The 24,985-nt window shown below is 37.9% G+C and overlaps 1 protein-coding gene across 1 annotated transcript in view; it reads left to right on the forward strand.

Annotated features, from left to right (window-relative positions):
- The window catches only part of UBR1 (ubiquitin protein ligase E3 component n-recognin 1), a 150,255-nt gene that overhangs the window by 40,405 nt on the left and 84,865 nt on the right, over window positions 1-24,985 (forward strand). The window contains exons 6-15 of the mRNA XM_055435348.2: window positions 915-1,053; window positions 2,036-2,098; window positions 2,334-2,457; window positions 2,773-2,880; window positions 3,523-3,611; window positions 13,258-13,356; window positions 14,349-14,506; window positions 19,690-19,789; window positions 20,298-20,426; window positions 23,115-23,295. Of these exons, the coding sequence (XP_055291323.2) occupies window positions 915-1,053; window positions 2,036-2,098; window positions 2,334-2,457; window positions 2,773-2,880; window positions 3,523-3,611; window positions 13,258-13,356; window positions 14,349-14,506; window positions 19,690-19,789; window positions 20,298-20,426; window positions 23,115-23,295 (1,190 nt within the window). The remainder of the gene's footprint in view (window positions 1-914; window positions 1,054-2,035; window positions 2,099-2,333; window positions 2,458-2,772; window positions 2,881-3,522; window positions 3,612-13,257; window positions 13,357-14,348; window positions 14,507-19,689; window positions 19,790-20,297; window positions 20,427-23,114; window positions 23,296-24,985) is intronic.

Raw genomic sequence — 24,985 nt, forward strand, 5'->3', positions numbered from 1 at the left:
CACATTGGAGAGGGAAATGGCAACCCACTCCAGTGTTCTTGCCTGGAGAATCCCAGGGACGGGGGAGCCTGGTGGGCTTCCATCTATGGGGTCACACAGAGTCGGACACGACTGAAGTGACTTAGCAGCAGCAGCAGCAGCCCACAACAACCATTTTCACGTATTTTTTAAGGTCCTCACACTCAAATGGAGATATTATACATCTCTTCTTAGAGACGGAAAAGATATCATCATCTCAGCAAGATTAAATGCTTAAGTGATTTGTCTGAGGTTTTGCAGTCAAATGGTAGTGCTGGCACTTAAAATCTATACACCTTAAAAAAAAAACTTAAATGTACTATAAAACCAGTATTACTTAAAATAAATACAAGGTAGAAACAAAAATAAATAAAAACTAAATGTTAGTGAAATCTTGACTATTTATCATTCCCTGCTTGAAAGTTCTGAGCCTGAGGCTTATCTCCCTTTGTCAGAGTGGGAGATTAGCAAGAGTTATGAATGGTATTAAAGACATACTGCCACTTAATGAGAATAACATATTACTTCTGAAAGTAAGAAGAATTCGGGGATAAACATGGAAAAATTGATACTTTTATCAGAGTTTTAAAATTTTATGGCACTGTACCACTTAAAATCATTTCCTATACTAGTATTAGAGTGGTACTTTGGAGAAGGAAATGGCAACCCACTCCAGTATTCTTGCTTGGAAAATCCCATGGACAGAGGAGCCTCTTAGGCTGCAATCCATGGGGTCGCAAAGAGTCGGACACGACTGAGCGACTTCACTTTCACTTTTCTCATATATAGGAAACTACACAGTGCTACTCATCACATGGCATTTTTTATTTTATTTTTTATTTTAGTTTTCCTTAGCTTATTTGTTGCAGTGTCTGAATATTTTTTGTTTTAAACAGGGAGAAAAATGATAGATACTACTGTGTCCTTTTCAATGACGAACACCATTCATATGACCATGTCATATACAGTCTACAAAGAGCTCTTGACTGTGAGCTTTCAGAGGCCCAGTTGCATACCACTGCCATAGACAAAGAGGTTCGTGAGTTTCATTTGAATTATTATGCTGTCTTCATCAGCTTCCTGGAAATTGGGTGTTGTGAAGTAGCTCTGTAGCCCTTGCCAAGTGCTTTAGTAGTGTGTTAGGTACAACCATGCTCTTCATTTATTCCTTATAGCCTAAGTAAATTGGTTGAAACTTGGTTTTTCTGTGTGTGTATATTACAGTTTTAGATGACTATTATTTTCCTTTTTTAGTCTAAATAGAAAGTTACTGAATATATTTGGCAAAGAGCAGTTAAGAATGTCAGCTCAACCTTAGTTCTGTTTCTGTAAATTATTGAATAAATGACTAAATACATGAATCCTGAAAAGTTGGTTAGTTTAACATTATTTATTAAAACTATTTATAGAATAATGTTGATAACATGACTCAACTTTTATTTAACACCCATCCAAAGCAAAATGTGTTCTTCAGATAGGCAGAAGAAATATTAACCTAATCCCTACCCTCAAGAGGAGTGGAAGACAGTGGAAGAAGCATCACGACACTAGTTACTGGTATTGTGATTCTAGGACTTGAGAAGTCAGTATCCGTTAGGCCATACCTTTAACCCACTAGTGGACTACGTGTGTGTTATGTAACACATGTTAAAGAATTTCAGTTTCACTCATGAAAAGTATCTAAGGCATATATTAATGATAGTAGTTTATTAAACCTAATTTATTGTTATCTAATAGAGTACACTGCAATAAGTAAATAATGACATTCTTATGAAGCAAGAAATCTGAGTCCCTAAAGTATAGAAATTCTCTACTATGGCATTGAAAGTTCTAAAGCTGCATGAAGGTAGCTAATGCTAAACATTTCTGTTTATCTTATAGGTGTTATCAATCTTAGGATTTTTAGGTGGTCAAGAATGATTAATAATTAAGAGCTGGTTGGGTCTTTGGGTTTTATATTACTTATTGATTGGGATTGTCAATCTACTACTTAATTCCCATGTTTGTCTATAATTAGGGCCGTCGGGCTGTTAAAGCAGGTGCTTTTGCTGCTTGCCAGGAAGCAAAGGAAGATATAAAGGTAATTTTCTGAATTAGGGTCAAAATGAAAATGTTAAGAGGAATGTACAAGAGCCTAAGTAAAACAGTTATATTGTTGAAGTGGTTTAACATCCTAAGATAACATAAGTTTGGAGCATTTAGACCCAGAGATTTGAAAATGTAACAGTTATATGATTTGTTTTTTTAAGGAATAGATAACTTTTAAAAGAAAAATTTAAAAACTAGTTTGTTTCCAATATTCCTTTCATTTGTAGAGTCATTCAGAAAATGTCTCTCAACATCCACTTCATGTAGAAGTATTACACTCTGAGGTTATGGCTCATCAGAAATTTGCTTTGCGTCTGGGGTCCTGGATGAATAAAATTATGAGCTACTCAAGTAAGCATATAGCCTGTTTTTCTTATTTTTCATAAAATATTGTCCTTTTAAATAGCCATAGATTTTAAAATGTTGTTAAGTATAAAGTAAAATGATTGTTGTTTGTTTTTTATGCATTTTGATTATTTTCAGTATTGCATTTCAAATGCTATTAATAATGTTTTGTTGGCTCTTGATTCTTTGATGTTGACAGAATTATTCTTGACATCAAGTATGAGAGGATTTACTGTTAGTTTTTTCATATGTTCTTATGGGAAATTATTTTTGGGAGAAATACTTTAAGAACAAAAACTATGTAACTTCTTTTGTTTGTAGGTGACTTCAGACAGATCTTTTGCCAAGCTTGCCTTAGAGAAGAACCTGGCTCTGAGAATCCCTGTCTCATAAGCAGGTTAATGCTTTGGGATGCAAAGCTTTATAAAGGTAGTTAGATCTTTACTTATGCTTCTTGCTTTGAAGCAAAGGAATATTATAGCTGTAAAGTGGAATTGTGATCTCTTTTGTTTATTAAATCAATTAACTTGATGAGGTATTATATTTTCAGGGTGAGATTAACCAGTCAATATGTATTCTTCTGTGTTAAAACCCAGGGAGATTGCCTTTTAATTGTAGTGCCTTTTCATTTAGTCAGAACCAGTAAAACAGAGTATGTATGTATTGATGTAGTAATGCCATTATAAAAGCCATGTTAATTTTCATTTTTAAAATCTAAACAAAGATCCAAAAGTAAAAAGTTAGAGAAAGGCTAAAGGGGATGGAGAAGGGATGGTACATAGGGTAGTTTTTAGTAAGACAGAATGAAAAGAAATGGAGAAAGGCTGGGCGAAGTAGGATGAAGTAAGGTACAGCAGTGAGAGGGGTACAGAAAATAAGGGAAAAGGCATTACATGTATGTATTTTAAATTCTAGTTCTTAAATATTAACGTGATAAGTGCCACTTATATTTGAGTCCTTGAAGTCTATTAGCATGTGAAATATTTTTATAGTGTTCTGCCACTACTAATAGCTAAAATGTTTTCTTTGCCTTGGCAATGCTCCTCCCATTTCTTCCCAAAATGATTTTAGGTGCCCGTAAGATCCTTCACGAGTTGATCTTCAGCAGTTTTTTTATGGAAATGGAATACAAAAAATTCTTTGCTATGGAATTTGTGAAGGTAATTGCTCTTTATAAACAGATGTCAGCAAGTGAAAATAGAAAACCATTTTGTAAGTGAGATAATGGAAACAAAGGGGATAATTACAGAGCAGGAATTTAATTTTACAGCTTATTTGTTTTTCAAAAAGTTCATCATTTATCTTCACATTTGGAAGTATGAAAACAGTAGCCTAAGAGAGGAGATATTTGGAAAATGACCTGTTATTTGCTTGGACAAATCAATAGGAAGTTGTCACAATTATGAGTACATTTATCTTTTCTAATCATTTAAAATTGTAGTTAAAATTGTAACAAGAACAGTGACTAGTTGAAAGAACAGCAGGGAAAAGGAACAGATATATATATACATGCTAAAAGAAGGCAGAAATTTGATGGCTAAGAGTTATACTTAACTATCTGAGGCTGCTGCTGCTGCGTCACTTCAGTCATGTCTGACTCTGTGCGACCCCACAGACGGCAGCCCACAAGGCTCCCCCATCCCTGGGATTCTCCAGGCAAGAACACTGGAGTGGGTTGCCATTTCCTTCTCCAATGCATGAAAGTGAAAAGTCAAAGTGAAGTTGCTCAGTCATGTCTGACTCCCAGCGACCCCATGGACTGCAGCCTACCAGGCTCCCCCATCCCTGGGATTCTCCAGGCAAGGACACTGGAGTGGGTTGCCATTTCCTTCTCCATATCTGAGGCTAGAATATACAAATTTATAGCTCTTTAAAAATTTTTATTTTAATTGGAGTATTTGCTTTACAATATTGTAGTGGTTTTGGCCATACATTGACATGAATCAGCCACGGGTGTACATGTGTCCCCAATCCCGAAGCCCCTTCCCACTTCCCTCCTCATCCCATCCCTCTGGGTTGTCCTAGTGCACCGGCTTTGAGTGCCCTATTTCATGCATCGAATTTAGACTGGTCATCTATTTCATGTATGGTAATATACATGTTTCAATGCTATTCTCTCAAATCATCCCACCCTCGCCTTCTCCCACAGAGTCCAAAAGTCTGAGCTTTACATCTCTGTCTCTTTTGTTGTCTCGCGTATAGGGTCATCATTACTATCTTTCTAAATTCCATATATATGCGTTAATGTACTGCATTGGTCTTTTTCTTTCTGACTTCACTCTGTATAATAGGCTCCAGTTTCATCCATCTCATTAGAACTGATTCAAATGTGTTCTTTTTTAATAGCTGAGTAATATTCCATTGTGTATATGTGCCACAGCTTTCTTATCCATTCATCTGCCGATGGACACCTAGGTTGCTTCCATGTCCTAGCTATTGTTAACAGTGCCGCGATGAACATTGGGGTACACGTGTCTCTTTCAGTTCTGGTTTCCTCAGTGTGTATGCCCAGCAGTAGGATTGCTGGGTCGTATGGCAGTTCTATTTCCAGTTTTTTAAGGAATCTCCATGCTTATCTCCAGTGGCTGTACTAGTTTGCATTCCCACCAACAGTGTAAAAGGGTTCCCTTTTCTCCACACCCTCTCCAGCATTTATTGTTTGTAGACTTTTTGATAGCAGCCATTCTGACTGGCAAGAGATGGTACCTGATTGTGATTTTGATTTGCATTTCTCTGATAATGAGTGATGTTGAGCATATTTTCATGTGTTTGTTAGCCATCTGTATGTCTTCTTTGGAGAAATGTCTGTTTAGTTCTTTGGCCCATTTTTTGATTGGGTCATTTATTTTTCTGGAATTGGACTGCATGAGCTGCTTGTATATTTTTGAGATTCTTTGTCAGTTGCTTCATTTGCTATTATTTTCTCCCATTCTGAAGGCTATCTTTTCACCTTGCTTATAGTTTCCTTCATTGTGCAAAAAAGCTTTTAAGTTTAATTAGGTCCCATTTATTTTTGCTTTTATTTCCATTACTCTGGGAGCTGGATCATAGAGGATTTTGCTGTGATTTATGTCAGAGAATGTTGTGCCTATGTTTTCCTCTAGGAGTTTTATAGTTCCTGATCTTACATCTAGATCTTTAATACATTTTGAGTTTATTTTTGTGTATGGTGTTATAAAGTGGGTTCTAGTTTCATTCTTTTACAGGTAGTTGAGCAGTTTTTCCAGCACCGCTTGTTAAAGAGATTGTCTTTTCTCCATTGTATATTTTTGCCTCCTTTGTCAAAGATAAGGTGTCCACAGGTGCGTGGATTTATCTCTGGGATTTCTATTTTGTTCCATTGATCTGTATTTGTCTTTGTGCCAATACTGTACTGTGTTGATGACTGTAGCTTTGTAGTATAGTCTGAAGTCAGGCAGGTTGATTCCTCCAGTTCCATTCTTCTTTCTCAAGATTGCTTTGGTATTCAAGGCTTTTTGTATTTCCATACAAATTGTGAAAATATTTGTTATAGTTCTCTGAAAAATACCATTGGTAGCTTGATAGGGATTGCATTGACTCTGTAGATTGCTTTGGATAGTAAACTCATTTTCACTATATTGATTCTTCCCATCCATGAACATGGTATATTTCTCCATCTATTTGTGTCATCTTTGATTTCTTTCATCAGTGTTTTATAGTTTTCTATATATAGGTCTTTTGTTTCTTTAGGTAGGTTTATTCCTAAGTATTTTATTCTTTTTGTCGCTATTGTGAATGGGATTGTTTCCTTAATTTCTCTTTCTCTTTTCTCAGTGTATAGGAATGCAAGGGATTTCTGTGTATTAATTTTATATCCTGCAACTTTACTATATTCATTGATTAGCTCTAGTAATTTTCTGGTGGTGTCTTTAGAGTTGTCTATGTAGAGGATCATGCCATCTGCAAACAGTGAGAGTTTTACTTCTTCTTTTCCAATTTGGGTTCCTTTTATTTCCTTGTTTTCTCTGATTGCTGTGGCTAAAACTTCCAAAACTATATTGAATAGTAGTGGTGAGAGCGGGCACCCTTGTCTTGTTCCTGATTTTAGGGGAAATGCTTTCAATTTTTCACCATTAAGGATAAATTTGCTGTGGGTTTATCATATATGGCTTTTATTTTGTTGAGGTATATTCCTTTTATGCCTGCTTTCTGGAGAGTTTTTATCATAAATGGATGTTGAATTTTGTCAAAGGCTTTCTCTGTATCTGTTGAGATAATCATATGGTTTTTATCTTTCATTTTGTTAATGTGTTGTATGACATTGATTGATTTGCAAATTTTGAAGAATCCTTGCATCCTTGGGATAGAGCCCACTTGGTCATGATGTATGATCTTTTTAATAGGTTGTTGGATTCTGTTTGCTAGAATTTTGTTGAAAATTTTTGCATCTGTGTTCATCATGATATTGGTGTATAGTTTTCTTTTTTTGTGGCATCCTTGGTTTTGGTATTAGGATGAAGGTGGCCTCATAGAATGAGTTTGGAAGTTTACCTTCCTCTGCAATTTTCTGAAAGAGTTTGAGTAGGATAGGTGTTAACTCTTCTCTAAATTTTTGGTAGAATTCAGCTGTGAAGCCATCTGATCCTGGACTTTTGTTTGTTGGAAGATTTTTTATTACAGTTTCTATTTCAGTGCTTGTGATGGGTCTGTTAAGATTTTCTGTTTCTTTCTGGTTCAGTTTTGGAAGGTTATGCTTTTCTAAGAATTCATCCATTTCTTCCAAGTTGTCCATTTCATTGGCATATAGTTGCTGATAGTAGTCTCTTATGATCCTTTGTATTTCTGTTTTATCTATTGTGATTTCTCCATTTTCATTTCTGATTTTGTTGATTTGATTCTTCTCCCTTTTTTTCTTGAGTCTGGCTAATGGTTTGTCTATTTATTTATCTTCTCAAAGAACCAGCTTTTAGTCTTGTTGATTTTTACTGTAGTCTCCATTGTTTCCTTTTCATTTATTTATGCTCTAATTTTTACGATTTCTTTCCTTCTACTAACCCTGGGGTTCTTTGTTTCTTCTTTTTCTAGTTGCTTTAGGTGTAAAGTTAGGTTATTTATTTGATTTTTCTCTTGTTTTCTTGAGGTTAGCTTGTGTTGCTATGAACCTGCCCCCCTTAGCACTGCTTTTACTGAACCCAATAGGTTTTGTGTTGTCATGTTTTCATTTTCACTTCTTTTTATGCATATTTTGATTTCCTTTTTTTATTTCTTCTGTGCTTTGTTGGTAATTCAGAAGCATGTTGTTTAGCCTCCATATGCTGTATTTTTAATAGTTTTTTCCTTGTAGTTGACATCTAATCTTACTGCATTGTGATCAGAAAAGATGCTTGAAATGATTTCAATTTTCTTGAATTTACCAAGGCTAGATTTATGGCCCAGGATATATTCTATCCTCCAGAATGTTCTATGTGCACTTGAGAAAATGGTGAAATTAATTGTTTTGGGGTGAAATGTCCTATAGATATCAATTAGGTCTAACCAGTTCGTTTTATCATTAAAAGTTTGTGTTTCCTTGCTAATTTTCTGTTTGGTTGATCTATCCATAGGTGTGAGTGGGGTATTAAAGTCTCTCACTATTATTGTGTGACTGTTAATTTCCCCTTTCATACTTGTTAGCATTTTCCTTGTGTATTGAGGTGCCCCTATGTTGGGTGCATTTATATTTATAATTGTTATATCTTTTTCTTGGATTGATCCTTTGATCATTATGTAATGTCTTTCTTTGTCTCTTTTCACAGTCTTTATTTCAAAGTCTATTTTATCTGAGTATTGCTACTCCTGCTTTCTTTTGGTCTCCATTTGCATGAAATATCTTTGGCCAGCTCTTCACTTTCAGTCTGTATGTGTTCCTTGGCTTGAGGTGGGTCTCTTGTAGACAGCATATATAGGGGTCTTATTTTTGTATCCATCCAGCCAGTCTGTCTTTTGGTTAGGGCATTCAACCCATTCACATTTGAGGTATTGATAAGTATGATCCCGTTGCCATTTACTTTGTTGTTTTGGGTTTGAGTTTATAAACCTTTTCTATGTTTTGTTTCTAGAGAAGATCCTTTAGCATTTGTTGATGAGCTGGTTTGGTGGTGCTGAATTCTCTCAGTTTTTGCTTGTCTGTAAAGCTTTTGATTTCTCCTTCATATTTGAATGAGATACTTGCTGGGTATAGTAATCTTGGTTGTAGGTTTTTCTCTTTCAGCACTTTAAGTATGTCCTGCCTTTCCCTCCTGGCCTGAAGAGTTTCTATTGAAGGATCAGCTGTTATCCTAATGGGAATCCCTTTGTGTCTTATTTGTTGCTTTTCCCTTGATGCTTTTAATACTTGCTCTTTGTGTTTGATCTTTGTTAATTTGATTAATATGTGTCTTGGGGTATTTTGCCTTGGGTTTATCCTGTTTGGGACTCTCTGGGTTTCTTGGACTTGGATGTCTATTTCCTTCCCCATTTTAGGGAAGGTGTTTTCTCATGCCCTTTTTGTCTTGTTCTTATGGAACACCTATGATTCGAATGTTGGGGTGTTTAACATTTTCCCAGAGGTCTCTGAGGTTGTCCCCATTTCTTTCAATTCTTTTTTCTTTTTTCCTCTCTGCTTCATTTATTTCCACCATTCTATCTTCCACCTCACTTATCCTGACTTCTGCCTCAGTTATTCTGTTAGTTCCCTCCAGAGTGCTTTTGACCTCATTTATTGCATTATTCATTATTGATTGACTCTTCTTTATTTCTTCTAGGTCCTTGTTAAACATTTCTTGCATCTTCTCAATCCTCGTCTCTAGTCTATTTATCATAACTCCATTTTGTTTTCAAGATTTTGGATCAGCAGTATTATTATTCTGAATTCTTTTTCAGGTAGACTCCCTATCTCCTCCTCTTTTGTTTGGTTTGGTGGGCGTTTATCATGTTCCCTTATTTGCTGAATATTTCTCTGCCTTTTCATTTTGTTTAGATTGCTGTGTTTGGGGTGCCTTTTCTGTAGGCTGGAAGTTTGTGTTTACTCTTGTGGAGCCTGCTTCCTGCGGGTGGGGTTGGGCTAGTGGCTTGTCAAGGTTTTCTGATTAGGGGAGCTTGCGTCTGTGTTCTGGTGGGTGGAGCTGGATCTCTTCTCTCTGGAGTGCAGTGATGTGTCTAGTAGTGAGTTTTGGGGTGTCTATGGGTTTGGCATGGCTTTGGACAGCCTGTCTTTTAATGCTTAGGGTTGTGTTCCTGCTTTGCTGAGTGTTAGCGTGGTGTGTTTTGCTCTGGAACTTGTCCCTTGGGTGGAGCTTGGTTTCAGTGTAGGTATGGAGACTTTTGGGTGAGCTCTTGTCTATTAATGTTCCCTGGAATCAGGAGTCCTCTGATATTCTCAAGTTTTGGAGCTAAGCCACCTGCCTCTGACTTTCTGTCCTTCTCTTACAGTAGCCTCAAGACTTCTCCATCCATACAGCACAGATGAAAAAAACAGCTAGGTTAATGGTAAAGCAGTTCTCCACAGCAGGGGACACCCAGAGAGGTTCACAGAGTTACATGGAGAAGAGAAGAGGGAGGAGGGAGATTGAGGTGACCAGGAGGAGAAGAGGGGGAATCAAAAGTGGAGAGAGCAGTCTAGCCAGTAATCCGTTCCCTCAGTGCTCTCCACAATCTGGAACACCCAGAGAGATTCACAGAGTTACACAGAAAAGAGAAGAGGGAGGAGGGAGATAGAGGTGACCAGGAGGAGAAGAGGGGCAGTCAAAAGGGGAGAGACCAGTCTAGCCAGTAATCAGTTCCCTAAGTGCTCTCCACAGCCCAGAACACCCAGAGAGATTGACGGAGTTAAGTGTGAGTTAAGAGAAGAGAAGGGGGAGGAAGGAGATAGAGGTGACCTGGGGGAGGAAAGGGATAGTCAAAAGGGGAGAAAGCAATCAAGCCAGTAATCCCACCAAGTGAAAATGGATACTGAAGATTCTTAAAGGTACAAAATTGATAACAAATATCAAAAAGCAGAGATTAAAAATCTAGAGTAGAGGTTAGACTTTTAAAAAAACAATATTGAAAGTACAAAACAAAATCAATCACAAAAATTATAAAATATATATATATGAAATTTGCTTTAAAAATAGGGTCTTTTTTTTCTGCAATGTAATAGTAGGTTATAAAAATGAAAATTAAAGGAGTAATAAAGAGGTTAAAGTTTAAAAAAATGAAAAAGTGATAATAGTGAAAATATATCTAGGAATTTCTCTGAAGCTGTTGTGGGCAGTGTGGGGTCAGTTCAGTTTCAGATAGTTCCTTGTTCCAGCTTGTACTTGTTCTCAAGGTCTAAAGGCCCTCTCCAGTGCTTAGTCAGTGTTAACTACAGGGTTTTAATCTGTCACTTCCAGAGCTGTTCCCTCTTCTTTATTTTGGCTTCCTCTGTTTGCAAGTCTCTTCAGTGTCTTATTTCTGCCCTGACACAAGGGGCGAAGGTGGTCACTTATTTAAGCTCATTTGTTCAGTTGTGTTGTGGGGAGGGAGGGACACTGCAAACAATTATTGCTGGCATGTGTGGGGAGTGCTCGCAGTGTGTGGACCACACTGGGTTTGCCCCAGCTCACGGCAGCATGTACTTCCTAGGTCTACACTGCTCAGGCTCCAGGGTGCTCTGCAGGGGTGCTGTCCAAAGCAGGCCCTACAGTTTGTACACTTCCCAGATCTAAGCTGCTCAGGTTCTTGGGTACTCTGCAAGGGCATAGACTCTGTTGAGCGTGCGTTTTGTGCCCTTCCCAGCTCTGAGCAGCCCAAGCAACCATGTGTTTGGTAAATGCACTGTCCCGGGTGGGCCATGCATCTTAATCACCTCCCCAGTCCCAGCCATGTGGTTTCCCAGGTGTGCCACATGTATCTTCTGGGGAGCTGATCTCAGGCTGTGACCCTCCCGGCAGATGTCAACCATCCAGGATCCCAGGAAGACATGGTTAGCAACTGGAAGCCTGCTCACAGTTTGGTGGAGGATGCCCATCTCTGGGCCCAAGATTGGAGCAGCCCCTTGCCTTCCAACTCTGGCTGTCACACACCTGCTTCTCTGCCTCCAGCAGAGGGGAGAGGCCTGTACACAGCCGGCTAGCTCTCCTTTGGTACTGGCTCAATCCTTTGTTCTGTGAGCTGCACAGGCTGCACTTTAGAGCCTTTCACGGGAAAGTTCTTTTTTTTTTTCATCTCTGGCGATCCCACAGTTTGGGTTGCTCTCTCACGTTGGCTCCCTCGGATTGTCCTCAGGGCATTCAGGCCCAGTCCTTACCCTAAGCACCAGTTATGCAGCCTGCACCTCCCTGTCCAGCCTCTGCTAGCTGGTGGCAAACGCAAGCGTTTGGGTTACTTTTCTACTGGCAGTTGTGTTTAGGCGCATATTCTGTGGGTTTTGTTGTTTTTTTTGCTTCTGATTATGTTGCCCTCTGAGATTCCAAAACTCCCCACAGACCCACCTGTGAGAGAGTTTCCTACTGTTTGGAAACTTCTCCTTCACAACTCCCTCCCCAGGACCGGTCTCTGTTCCTAACTCTTTTTTCTCTCTTTTTATCTTTTATGTTTTGTCCTACCTTCTTTAAAGGGCTGCCTTTCTGGGTACCTGGTGTCTTCTGCCAGTGTTCAGAAATTGTTTTGTGGAAGTTGCTCAGCATTCAGATGATCTTTTGATGAATTTGTGGGAGAAAAAGTGTCCTATTCCTCCCATCCTATTCCTCCGCCTTCTTGGGACTGCTTCTATCGCTTTTTAATATTGTTTTGTTGATCTGTTGTATATCCCTTATACTGTTGTATTTTCTTGTCTGTCTCTCAAGTTAAATTAGTTAGAACATGTACTTCTTTAAATCTACTTTGTCTTATATGGAGGTATGCAAGAAATACTTGTTAGTTTATTCTGAGTTGCACAAAATTCTGCAAAACGTAGGACAGAGGTAGAATCAGAATGGAATTGGAAGCAGAACATGAAATAATGGTTATCATAGGTAAATGATACTGTGGGATAAGATACTTGCACTTCCTGCATTTTATAATTAGACTGATAAAAGCAGCTAAGATATTTGGTTTCTTGAAAGGTGATGACAACTCAAATTATCAACTCTATTCTTCAAAAACTCTTTAGAGGTAGAATAAAGGACCAGGTATGTGATCTGAAATGAAGTTTTTTCTTTATACAACAGCAGTTCACCCTCCTTAAGATTACCTGTTAAACTTCGTGTGAATTCTAATGGATGGAATTAAATATGTAGGTCAAGGATCTAATACTGTGCTTACATATAATAGCTGCTTGAGGCATGACTGGATATATTATTGTTTTTGTTCTCACAAGATATCAGGGTTGATTTTCATCTGGTATGCACTAATATGGATAAGAAGTTATGCACAGCTGGCATCATTCTGTTTAAGGCTGGATTGAATCTGATGATTGATTTTCTGGGTCATATCAGTTTTTAAATACATTTAATAAAGTCCCTGCTGTATTTCATTGGGAAGAAGATCTGCTAAAGATCACCCCAGATTCTCTTTGGAGAAAGGATATATTGCACCTTTGTAGTCTTCTCTGATTTTTACCTCTGTGTGTATGTGTGTGTTTTGTTTTTAAAAATCATTATTTCTTACTATACTAAATTGGATAGCTGAATTTCTATTCGATCTTTTGTTACTCGCTTTTTTAGTAAATTTTTGTTGACTGTAGTATATCCCTTTAATAAATAGGTATTACAATACTTGCCATCTTATACATAGAAACAAATATAGCAGCTGTTAAAATTGGGATTTTAAAAGTTTTCATTAGTCATTTATAATTGCTTCTCTACTTATTGTTGTATCTTTCAGTATTACAAGCAGCTCCAGAAAGACTATATCAGTGATGATCATGACAGAAGTATCTCTATAACTGCACTCTCAGTTCAGATGTTTACTGTTCCTACTTTGGTATGTATTAATCAGTCTTGACAATCTTTCTAAGTAACATTTGTTTTATTTTTAAAGAATTTTTATTTAATGTTGAATTAAAACAATTTCTGAGTCACTATGTTCTATTCCGCTTGGAAAATTGAATAATTCTTCAGTGGTATCAGCATGTGAATACTTTAATGGTTCCCAGGGACTAGGTAACTCATGGAGTGGGAGTGATGGCTCTGAGTTGGTTTGAAAGTCCTCATCTCTGCAGGGGAATACCAGAGCTGGTTTCTCAGTGTCTTGCTTGGAGGATCCCAGGGACAGGGGAGCCTGATGGACTGCTGCCTTTGGGGTCGCGCAGAGTCGGACACAACTGAAGCGACTTAGCAGCAGCAGAGTAACTTAGGAGCACTGCCTTATTAATACCAAAAAAAAAAGTATTTTTTGCTAGTCTTTTGTTCTTTACTCTTGTTGTTGTTGGGGGTGAGAGGAGAGCCTAAGATACAGCAAGGCTAGGGGAGAATATGACTGTCAGGCATTTGCAGGAGATGGTGCTGCAAGGCTTGGGAGGAGAGTGAAGGATTCTGCTTCCTTTTTGTACTACTACCATTGCTGTTTCTTATGGATAGTTTGGTTTCCGCTTTCTCTTTTCAAAGCCCAGAGAAAAGGATATGAAAGAGAAATTGAATTGTGAGTGAGGGGGAAATGTCAGAATACATAACGTATATGATAGAAGCGTGAAGTATTTCTGTTTGTTCTACTTCACTCACTGTATAATTAATAGTGGTAAACATTCATGTCAGTAACATGTGTAATGGGCTTGGGGTGTTCAGACAGGTGTTTTCTAGTTACTGAGAGGTAGGGAACTTTTAGAAAATAATTTCTCAAAAATTGTTATTCTGTGAGAATAAGGACTGTGTTTGATGCTCAGCAAACATTTACTCAAAATGATATACTAACCAAATGAATAGATAAAATCACTAATGAGTTAATACTAATGACAATATTCTTGACATATTCTACAGGCTCGACATCTTATTGAAGAGCAGAATGTTATCTCTGTCATAACTGAAACTCTCCTGGAAGTTTTGCCTGAGTATTTGGATAGGAACAGTAAATTCAACTTCCAGGGTTATAGCCAAGACAAATTGGGAAGAGTATATGCAGTAATTTGTGATCTAAAGTAAGTTGTTCGAGTCAAAAGGTGAGGGTACCTATTAAACAGTTGGATTATTCTATCCTATAAATAAACATCTGATCTTTTTGGTTATCTAGTGATGATGAGTACAAAGAACTGTGACTGTCAGTAAATCTCTTAAGTGCAGGCTTCTTATAGAGTTAAAATCAGGTCAATAAAGAAGGTACTGAGGAAGGGCCTCTCATAGGAACTAGGGTTTTTTGGGATCATTAAATAGATCTCCATCATAGTCACCATGCCTTCCACTCACTTCCCCGTATGCATTTTGCTTCTGCCTCTCTTGCATAGTCTCTTTGTGGTTAGTTTCAAACAGTCTTGTTGATGTGAATTTTTTTACCTCCCTTTTTCATACATATGATCAAGTTATAGATATTCATCCAAGGTTTATTAAATATTCTCCCTGAAGAGAATAGAGTTTCCTTTTAAACTGAAATTGAAATCACATGATAGATCATATTTGGGATCATTGAACCTAAAAGGAAATAAATTTCTATTTCTTTTAAAATAGATGGTGACTACCGTAAGGATTATGCTATATAAAGTATTCAATAAATCATAAACTTCAAAAAATTGTTTTAACGACCTCGAGAAGGCCGGCCCACTGCCCGAGGGCAAGTCCCTGCTGCTCTTGGGAGGGGCGGCTGCCATGGCCATCCTAGCAGTGGCGGTCGGGTTGGCACTGGCTCTGCGGAAGAAACAGGTTTTCCTCCTGGGGTCCACCGTGACCTGCTGCCAGGACTCGCGACCCAGGAGAAAGAAGACAAGGAGGAAGGTGTTAGTTGTCTCGACTGAATCCGAATGGGTAGCAGCTGGTTGGACATTCGCGGAACGCTCTGGGGTGAGGGGGCTGGGTCAGCACGGCAGGGGCGGCCCGCCTGTCGGGGCTTGAGATAGAGGCTGCATGTGCGGTCTGCTGGCCTGGGCTCCTCTGAGATTCAGGGTCTAGGGTGTAAAGTGCTTCCTCGACCTGTTCTGTGGCGTCTGGGCAACCCGGGCCGTGAGCGCCTGTGCCCCCAAGGGTGCGTGGCCTCCCCCGTCAGCCCCTGTAGCACCTTCCCCTTTGGTGACAGCACCCCCCAGTGTTGCCAAACATCCCCGGGGTAACGCGTCCCATGAGAGCCACAACCTCAGAGGCAGAGGGTTCTCGTGGGAACCTGGGGGGCCAGGCAGGAGGGCTTGACTGTGGGCCCCCCGGCTGCTGACACGCTCCGGCCTGGAGCCTCCCCTCTGCCAAGAGCGTGCGCTTTATGACCCCTCCTCCAGGCTCCTCTGTTCTTCCCGTCGGTCCCGCAGCCGAAGTGCTCTGCGGTCTCCACCGCCTCTCAGGTACTGCCCTGCCCTCCCCGCCCGGGTCCCTGCTAGCCCATGGAGAGGGCTTGCCCAATGCTTCCCTCAGCTCCCCTCATAAAGATGCTGCCTGTAGTCTTTTAAAAAGTAAATATAAGACAGGAGACCCAGGCCGTGCCCGTGACTGTGGGCAAGTTGTTTCTTGTACAGAAGCAGGAGGGTAGCTTGGCTGACCTCCCGAGGTGGTTTCCAGCCCTTCTGTTGGTGGCCATCTGGCAGGGATATCTCTCCAACAGTCACTGTCTGTAGCCTGGGTTAGCCTGGGTTCTGGCCGCAGACTTCTCACTGGTCACACGGCCCCTCTTTTGTCTCCTGCTTGTAGTAAGAGCTCCTATACTGGGCTTTAGCCCAGGGGACATACTCTTCTTCAGCACACAGTCTCCTAAATACCACTGAAGTTAAAAAGCAGGAGAGAGGCCACCTTTGAGGTTCCTGCTTGTCCTTCACATGGAGCTCATCACGGCCCAGATGCCAGAGTGATGGCCACGGTGGTTGTGGTCGGCGTGTGCCGTGGACACGGCATAGCCCCGTGCACTGCCTGCGCCCCGCATGGCGGGCGGGGGAACTGTGTCTCTTCTCCTGTGAGGTTGAGCCACTAACAGGACCGTACCTGAGACAGGGCATCTCAGAGCTACCTTAGTCAGTGTAACAGGTTACTTTTTAGATCCTGAAATTTGTAATAAAATTACATTACCTATAAAAAAAAAAGAATATATTGACAAAATATGTTTCATTTACTTTGCTGTTTAAAAAAAGAGCTCTGAGATATATATGATTATTTATTCTTGTCCCTTGGGGCATAAAATCACTCTACTTTTTTCCATTTCCTCTAGTGACCATGTAAGGTATAAAGGGATAGAAACAAGTTTCCAAACCAACCTAGAAATAGTTTAGTTAGAAAAATACATTTGACAAAATTTCTGAAACTATTCATTGGATCCTTGGCAATACTGAGAAAAATACTTCCAGATCTTTTCCAATTCCTCAGTTTCTAAACATAATTATAACATGTAATTCATTCTTTAAAATTCAGTAAATTATTATGTTATCATATCTTCAGTACAAGTTGAGATGGCAATGAGTTTAGTAGTGAATTACCATTTAGCTAGTGTGATTTGCAAATTATACATAATTTATATCACACAAAACAAACAAAAAATATACAAAAACTCCAAATGGCAGTACTTAATGTTTAGTGTTAAATTATTCTATTTGTCATTCCTTTGGTCTGCTGTATAGGAAAAATCTCTTTACTGTACTTTACTCTGAAGTATTCTTATAACAGTTACTTTTCTATCCAGAGAAGTAGTGCATAATCACATCATTATTTTACCATATTTTATTTTATTTTGTGGATCTCTGACTATAGTTATTCTCTGCAGTAAATAATTTAGTTACTTCAACTCTTTGCGACCCCATAGACTGTAGCCTGCCAGACTTCTCTGTCCATGGAATTTTCCAGGCAAGAATACTGGCGTGGGTTGCCATTTCCTCCTCTAGGCTGCATCTCTCTTGTCTCCTGCATTAGCAGGTGTGATTCTTTTACCATTGTTCCACCTGGGAAGCCTACCCCTATGGTAAAGCTTTATGGTCCTTGGTTGGGAAGGTAATTTTAAAGTTTTCCCACCCTTCTAATCCTCACAACTTCTCTCCTACATCCTTATATAAGTAGACATATCTCTAATGACAAGGAGAAGGGAAATCTAATGTCTTTTGAGGACTTATTTAATTCACTCTCACAAGGGTCCTGTGTTATTTGTTAGCAACCATTGTGTGCTAAGGAGCTTTACTCATTTTACTTCATTTTATTCTTGCAATGTTCTCATAAGGCAGGTGATATATTCTTTATTTGTAGATTATAATTATTTGCCTGAGGTCAAAAAGCTAGTAAGTGGCAGGATTTGAACCTAGCACTATTTATCTGTAATACTCATGTTCCTTTCACTACATCAAGTAGACTCACAGACTATATAAACAGCAACAGCGCCTTCTCTGAAACCTGGCCTGAAACACCAATCAGATATGCCCTTCATTTTACAAGTAATTATTGAGCCCCATTTCTCAGTCTCTCATTGTAGAAATTTTGTAGTCATTATTTCCCCATAGCCTTATTCATTCACCACTTCTTCCTGAAACCCTTTTAAATCAGAAATAGCCACGAATACTTAATGCCTTTTAGTTGTTTTCTTTTCTTCCTTACTCTTTTCTTTTCTTCCTGTCTCTTGCATCTTCTTTACTTCCTAGGTCTCCTACAGGAGTCAGGCGTAAACTCTGTGACATCACTAGAAACTAGAAACATAAATTCTTTTCTCTAAATCAGTGCTTCTCAAATATTAATATGAATGCAGATCATTGCAGGAGCTTGTTAAAAGGCAGACTGAGTAGATCTGACTAGAACCCAAGATTCTGCATTTCTCAAGATTTACTTGATGCTGATACTTCTGGTGTGTGAACCAACCTTTTGAGTAGCATTGTGCTCTAGAAAACAGCCAAACTTTGATGCCATTTATTCATTGTGGTAGAATTTAAACTTTAGTCTTTTTTACTTTAAAGGGAAAGTTTAGAATATAATTAACATACTTTAAAGTTATTTCTTTGATAAAGTCCAGATGATTGTATTTTAACTTTGAATATATTAATGGATATTTAAAGAAAGGGAAAAATTAAACCACAGTCCTTATTATCTTTACAAATAAAACTTAATTTTTCATCCATCTTTTTGCCTTGTCTTTTATGTTCTGCATTACTCCCTTTGTGCCCTTTTTTGGGGAGCTTAACTTTGGATTACAGTGTTCAGGATACATATCTGTTTTTTCCCTCTACACTGTGAACCTCAAGGGTTGGGTATGTTATCTATATTTCTTTTCCTGATACCTGTTGTGTAATAGGAATTGATTTGGGTTGACTGAGTGCAAAATAATTTTTATCAGTTATTAATTATTCCTTCCTGAGAAGTTATTTCATGGTAAACCTTGTTCCCATTGGACGTGAAACCAGTCATTTTCTTTACAGCCAAAAGAAGTATTGTTCTTATAAATTGTAGGCTACATTGGGTCTGTTTATCTTTTGAAACAAATATATTCTGATATGTAAGCCAGTATGACATAGGTGTTTATATCCTTCTTCTGGGATCAGGGCAAAGAATGCCTGGAGGTAGGAAGTCTGTTACAAATTTCCTGACCCACCAGCAGTAGTTTATCTATGGTACTGAAATCAGATAGCAGGACTGAATGGCTCTGGTAACCAGTACCAGAATATTCACACCAAATTGAAAATCTCTAGTCATACTGGGGAGCAACAATAAAAGGTATTGAATCCTCAGGCCAAACTACTATATGCGTCGCAAATTTTCTATAATTCTTATGACTACATGCTTTAGGGGTAAAAGTGTGTCATTTTAATGAATAAAATTAGTTTTTAACTTATAGAATATACTGAAACAGTTTGCACAGACAGCAGGCATCCTGCACAGGTAGTTTTGACATGTATTTTGAGACTGAGGGAATTTCATCTGGTCCTTTAGCTAAAGGGTATGATTTCTTCTAGAAAAATTGTATTGTGATTATCCATCTGTGACCAGCTAGTTTCCTTCTAGGTTCACTTAATCAGCCTAATTTTTGAGCGGGGAAGTCAGGCTTTAGCTTTTACATCTGCCTCTGGTAGAGCATTCACATTTTATTGGCATAAATCTAGTGCTGCCTAGAGTTGTAAGAAATTAGAATCCATAATTTTGATGAATCAACATTGTCTATAGCCCTGAGAACCTTAAAATTATCTCAAAATAGGAAAGTGAAATGTTTCTTTGTCTCTTGAAATATTAGATATATCCTGATCAGCAAGCCCACAGTATGGACAGAAAGATTAAGAATGCAGTTCCTTGAAGGCTTTCGATCTTTTTTGAAGATTCTTACCTGTATGCAGGTATGATAGATCTTCTGTACATCAGTAAGATAAATTTATTTTAAAAATTTAATCCCGATTTTTCATATTTTGAGCAAATTATGGTTTTGAAGAAGAATAACTGTAGCAAAGTAAAAGTAAAATTTAAACACTGCCTCACTGATCCTGCTTTCAAAGACCTTAATTAACTGCTGCTATTACTATTAATGTTTATTAATGTATACTATAACTGTTGTAAATATTTTCACACATTATTTCTTTTGAGCCTCATAGCCTTATGAGGAAGTTACTATTATTATCCCCATTTTACATACAAGGGAATCATAGCTTAGAAATAATTTGACCAGGATCATACAGCTAGAGAGTGACAGAGTGAGAGTTTGAACCCATGCATTCTGACTTAGATAGCCATGTTTAAAAAAAATCCTTAAGCATACAGGAGTATGAACCTTGATGATTTTATATTTTGCCAATGGAGGAGCAAAGAAAGAGGGCCTCTGTATGTATATTAACTACTCTTTTCTTATAGGGAATGGAAGAAATCAGAAGGCAAGTTGGGCAACACATAGAAGTAGATCCTGACTGGGAGGCTGCCATTGCTATACAGATGCAGTTGAAGAATATTTTACTAATGTTCCAAGAATGGTGTGCTTGTGATGTAAGTAAAGTTTCTTAGTAGAATCAGTGCCTTTTTAAGTGTTCTAATGGTTAATAGCACAGTTTTATATTGCAACTTCCTTGATGTAAAGTTTTATTCTGATATTTTCTTATATATTTGAATCGTCTTATTAAATTTGTTTTTTACACTTAGTTAGAAAATGTTCTCCATGGTATTCCATTTACTGTTGGGAAGAATGGAGTTTAGAAAATACAACACACACTAATCAATTAATAAATTAATTAAATTTATTTCCTTGGACATGAATATTAATAATATGAAAATTAAGATTAGACTTTTAAATAGTCCAACAATGGAAGTGGGTGACTATTCAATCAAGAGTCTTGTTATATATGTTAAACCATTAAAAATATTACTTTTAAAATATAAAACTAATGTTTTTCCTTAAACAATAATTTTAGACCATAACCCTCTTTAAACACATAATCCTAATCAGATTCCCTTTTGAGAAGATGACCTTATTTATTTCTGCTCTGAGAAAATTAACATTATCTCAGTCAAATTTTTTCATCTTCTCCAGTTTTTCTGTACCGCTCACTATAGTCTATTCACTGAGTTTCTGCATATATCTTCACTATTGGTCTCTTTCTTTTTACCTCTTTCTTTCTAAAAGTGTTGTCTCTACCTAGGCTCTTGGTCTCAATCTATATTACTTCTTCCTGGAGTTTCCTCTGGTATTTCCTACTCTTTATCTGCCTTAAACACCAGGACTGTCCTTAAAAACAATGAGAATAAAAGAACCCTCAGCACTGCTACCTTATAAACAGTTTTCTGTCTCCCTTTTTTCCTTTTCTGTTGCACCACCAGCAGTTGGTGTTCAGAGTGGCAGCTACACTCACAGACACAGTAGACTTTAATCTAACGCAGTAGCTGCATAGAACAGTAAGGACAGGAAATATTGTCCAGTTATCTGTCACAGCACATGTTTTTTGGCTCTCCTCACCTTTGTGGAGGGCATGGTTAATCATTGGAGGTGAGGTCAGTGTGTGGTGTTCATCTTGTTACCTGCAGATGTCTACATTTACTATCATCTGATGTCATCTACATATGCTGTTGCCACTCTTTAGTTTCTAAAACTGCTTTAGAGCCAGGCTTCTGTCCTTACGAATTAATAGGAACTGTCTTGAAAAAATTTCAAAGGATCTATTTAGTAACCAAATTCAGGTCTTTTCCCTCTTCCTTAAATACCTGTAGCATTGTGTTCTTTTGAGAACATTAATCATTTTGAAATTCTCTTTCCCTCAGATTTTCACAAGCCTTCTTATCCTAATATTTCTATTATTGTTTACCCGTTTCAATCAATGATTGCCTTTTCCCCCTCAATTCCTTCTGCCTAGTAAAAGAGACATTCCCCAATATTTTCTTCTCTTTCTTACAGATCTTTTATTTCTGCCACCTCAATTAAAACTTCATAACTTTCCCAAGCTGTATTCTCACTTGTGTTTGTGTGTTGCACATGACTGCTTAGATCCTACATTTCTGTTTCAAACTCAATATATAGTTAATTGATTTGTCATAATTTCATTCTGTTTCCAGCTTGCATTTTCCCTTTTTGACTTTCTTGTTCTGTTCATAACACCATGATTCATGCATTCATCCATACAGGAAATCTGAGAGCTACTGAGTTCTGTGTGCTAGATGTTAACAGACCTTTGAGGGAAAAAAATGTTTTGTGTTCGGGTAAGATTGAAAAACGTTAGGTTGAACAAAATCAAACATTTTTTTAAACCACTGAACTTCTCAAACCTTTTGATAAATCAATGGATTAATCAATCATTTCTAAGAGGAATAGTCCCAAAATTTATTTAACTATAGAATTCTTTTTTAAAAATAAAACCCATGTGAGAAATGCTCTTAAAAAGTGACCTTTGACTCATCTCCCTCCCATTCTCACCCAGATTTGAGTCTTCCTCCTCCTAAATTTGTTTTATAATCCTAACTTATTTCCTGTAAGTTTATTCTTTTTCCCCATGACTGCCCCCACCCTTGCTGAGTTCCTTATCACCTTACAGTTAACTTAGTATTAAAACTTTCTGTTGGTTTCCTCGTCTTCTAACATTGCCCCCTCCAATCCATCATCTTCAGTGACACCCACTAATTCTTCTTGAATCAGTACGTTGACTGTGTTATTACACATTGGATACTCTCAAGTCTTTTCAAATTCACATGACTGCGCCAATGCATATTTCCAGTTTACTGGCTCATTAATTCTATCCATAAGCCCTCTGATTTATCCAGATTTTATTCTTTTCCACTCCCTGAATAGGAGTTGTACTTCCCCTTATTTCTGTTTGTTTATTCTGTATCTCTGCTTACATTGCTACCATCTCTCCATCTTCCCCCCATGCTTAAGCTGCGTATTCTTTCAGACCCCACGCAAAAGCTATGTTTACAAATGTGTGTTCACAATTGTTTGTGATTTTTTTTCTTTTTTTGCCCTATTAGAGTTATTAGTTGGCTTGCAATTTTTTACTTTGATTGTGTATGTGTGTCTATCTGGCTGTCTTAATGTTTCCTACAGGTTTGCAGATCCTGTTGAGGTAGCTCTAATAACACATAGAACAATTTTGTGCTTGTATTTATTTAATAGTAAATATTTATTAAATGATATATTAATAATAAAGTAGGTAACTTATCAGTTTATTTGCATTCTTATTTTCCTTTTAGGAAGAACTCTTACTAGTGGCTTATAAAGAATGTCACAAAGCTGTGATGAGGTGTAGTACAGGTTTCAAATCTAGTAGCAAAACAGTAATACAGTTGTGTGGTCATTCTTTGGAAACTAAGTCCTACAAAGTATCTGAAGATCTTGTAAGCATACATCTGCCACTGTCTAGGACTCTTGCTGGTGAGTATTTATTTGGTTCTTGCATGTTTCTGTTAGCTTTGTTTTCTGTAGATAGTCATATTATAATCAGTACTGCTTTTGTGAGCACATACTTAGATCAGATACTGCAGTTAAGAACTGTCACTGTCCTTCAAAGAGCTGTGACCAGACATGTCAGGGTGTTTGTCTACCTGGATCTTTTGTTATCTAGGTCAACTCATGGATCCTCATAGTATACACTTTAGGACCAACTTGGTAACTTATATGCCTAACCTATGTGGAAAATCTTGTTGCAGTTTTTTCACCCTCTTGTCTGTCTGATTGCACCAGTTGTTGACTCTGTCACTATTCCTTTCATCACTGAAAGAAAGAAATCATAGATTTTCTTTAATCATCCTTTGATTTGCTTTTTCATGTAAATTGGCCCTGTCAGTTTTTTTTTTCTTTTAACAACTTTGTAGAAGTGTATGTATTAATATTTTTGTGGTAAAATATATATACATAATCATGCTTAAGTATATAGTTCAGTGGTGTTAAGTATATTCACATTGTTATACAACCATCACCACCATGCATATTCGAAATTTTTTCATCTTCCCAATCTGAAATTTTGTACCCATTCAACATAGCTTCTCATTCCTTGTACACTACAGAGATTTTCTGTCTCTATGACTTGACTACTCTAGGTATCTCATATAAGTGAAATCATACTTGTATCCTTTTATAACTGGCTTATTTCACTTAGCATAATGTTATCAAAGTTCATCCATGTTGTGATGTGTGTAAGATTTCCTTCACCTTTAAGGTTGGATAATATTCCATAGTGGGCTTCTCTGGTAGCTCAGCTGGTAAAGAATGTACCAACAATGCAGGAGACCCCAGTTCCTGTGTCAGGAAGATCCCCTGGAGAAGGGATAAGCCACCCACTCCAGTATTCTTGGGCTTCCCTGTGGCTCAACTGGTAAAGAATCCACCTGCAATGCAGGAGACCTGGGTTCAATCTCTGGGTCGGGAAGATCCCCTGGAGGAAGGCATGGTAACCCCCTCCAGTATTCTTGTCTGGAGAATCCCCATGGACAGAGGAGCCTGGCAGGCTACAGTCCATGGCATCACAAAGAGTCGGACATGACTGAGCGACTAAGCACAGCACAATATTCTGTAGTATGCATACCACATTCTGTTTATCTGTTCATCCTCCAGTAAATGCTTGGATTGCTTACAACTTTTGATAATTGTTGAATAATGTTGCCATGAACACAAATATCCAAATATCTGTTTGAATTCTTGTTTTCAGTTCTGGAGTTATACACCCATAGAGTGGTATTGCTGGGTCATAAGGTAGTTCTAGTTTTTAATTTTTCGAGGAGCCACCATACTATTTTCCATGGCAGCTGTGCCATTTTACATTCCCAACAACAGTGCACAAGGGTTCCAGTTTCTTTGCATCCTCATCAACATTTGTTATTTTTTCTTTTAAATAACCATCCTAATGAGTATGAACTGGTATCTCCTGTGGTTTTGATTTGCATTTTCTTAATGATTAGTGATATTGAGCATTGTCTCCTGTGCTTACTGGCCATATGTATTTCTTCTTTGGAGAAATGTCTGATCAAGTCCTTTGTCTATTTTTTAATCAGATTTTATTGTTGAGTTATTGGAATTCTTTGTATATTCTGAATATTAACTCCTTATCAGATATATGATTTCCTGA

Source organism: Moschus berezovskii, chromosome 9, assembly GCF_049115385.1.
Source record: "Moschus berezovskii isolate FMDL1 chromosome 9, NW_MosBer_1.0, whole genome shotgun sequence".
Lineage (NCBI taxonomy): Eukaryota > Metazoa > Chordata > Mammalia > Artiodactyla > Moschidae > Moschus > Moschus berezovskii.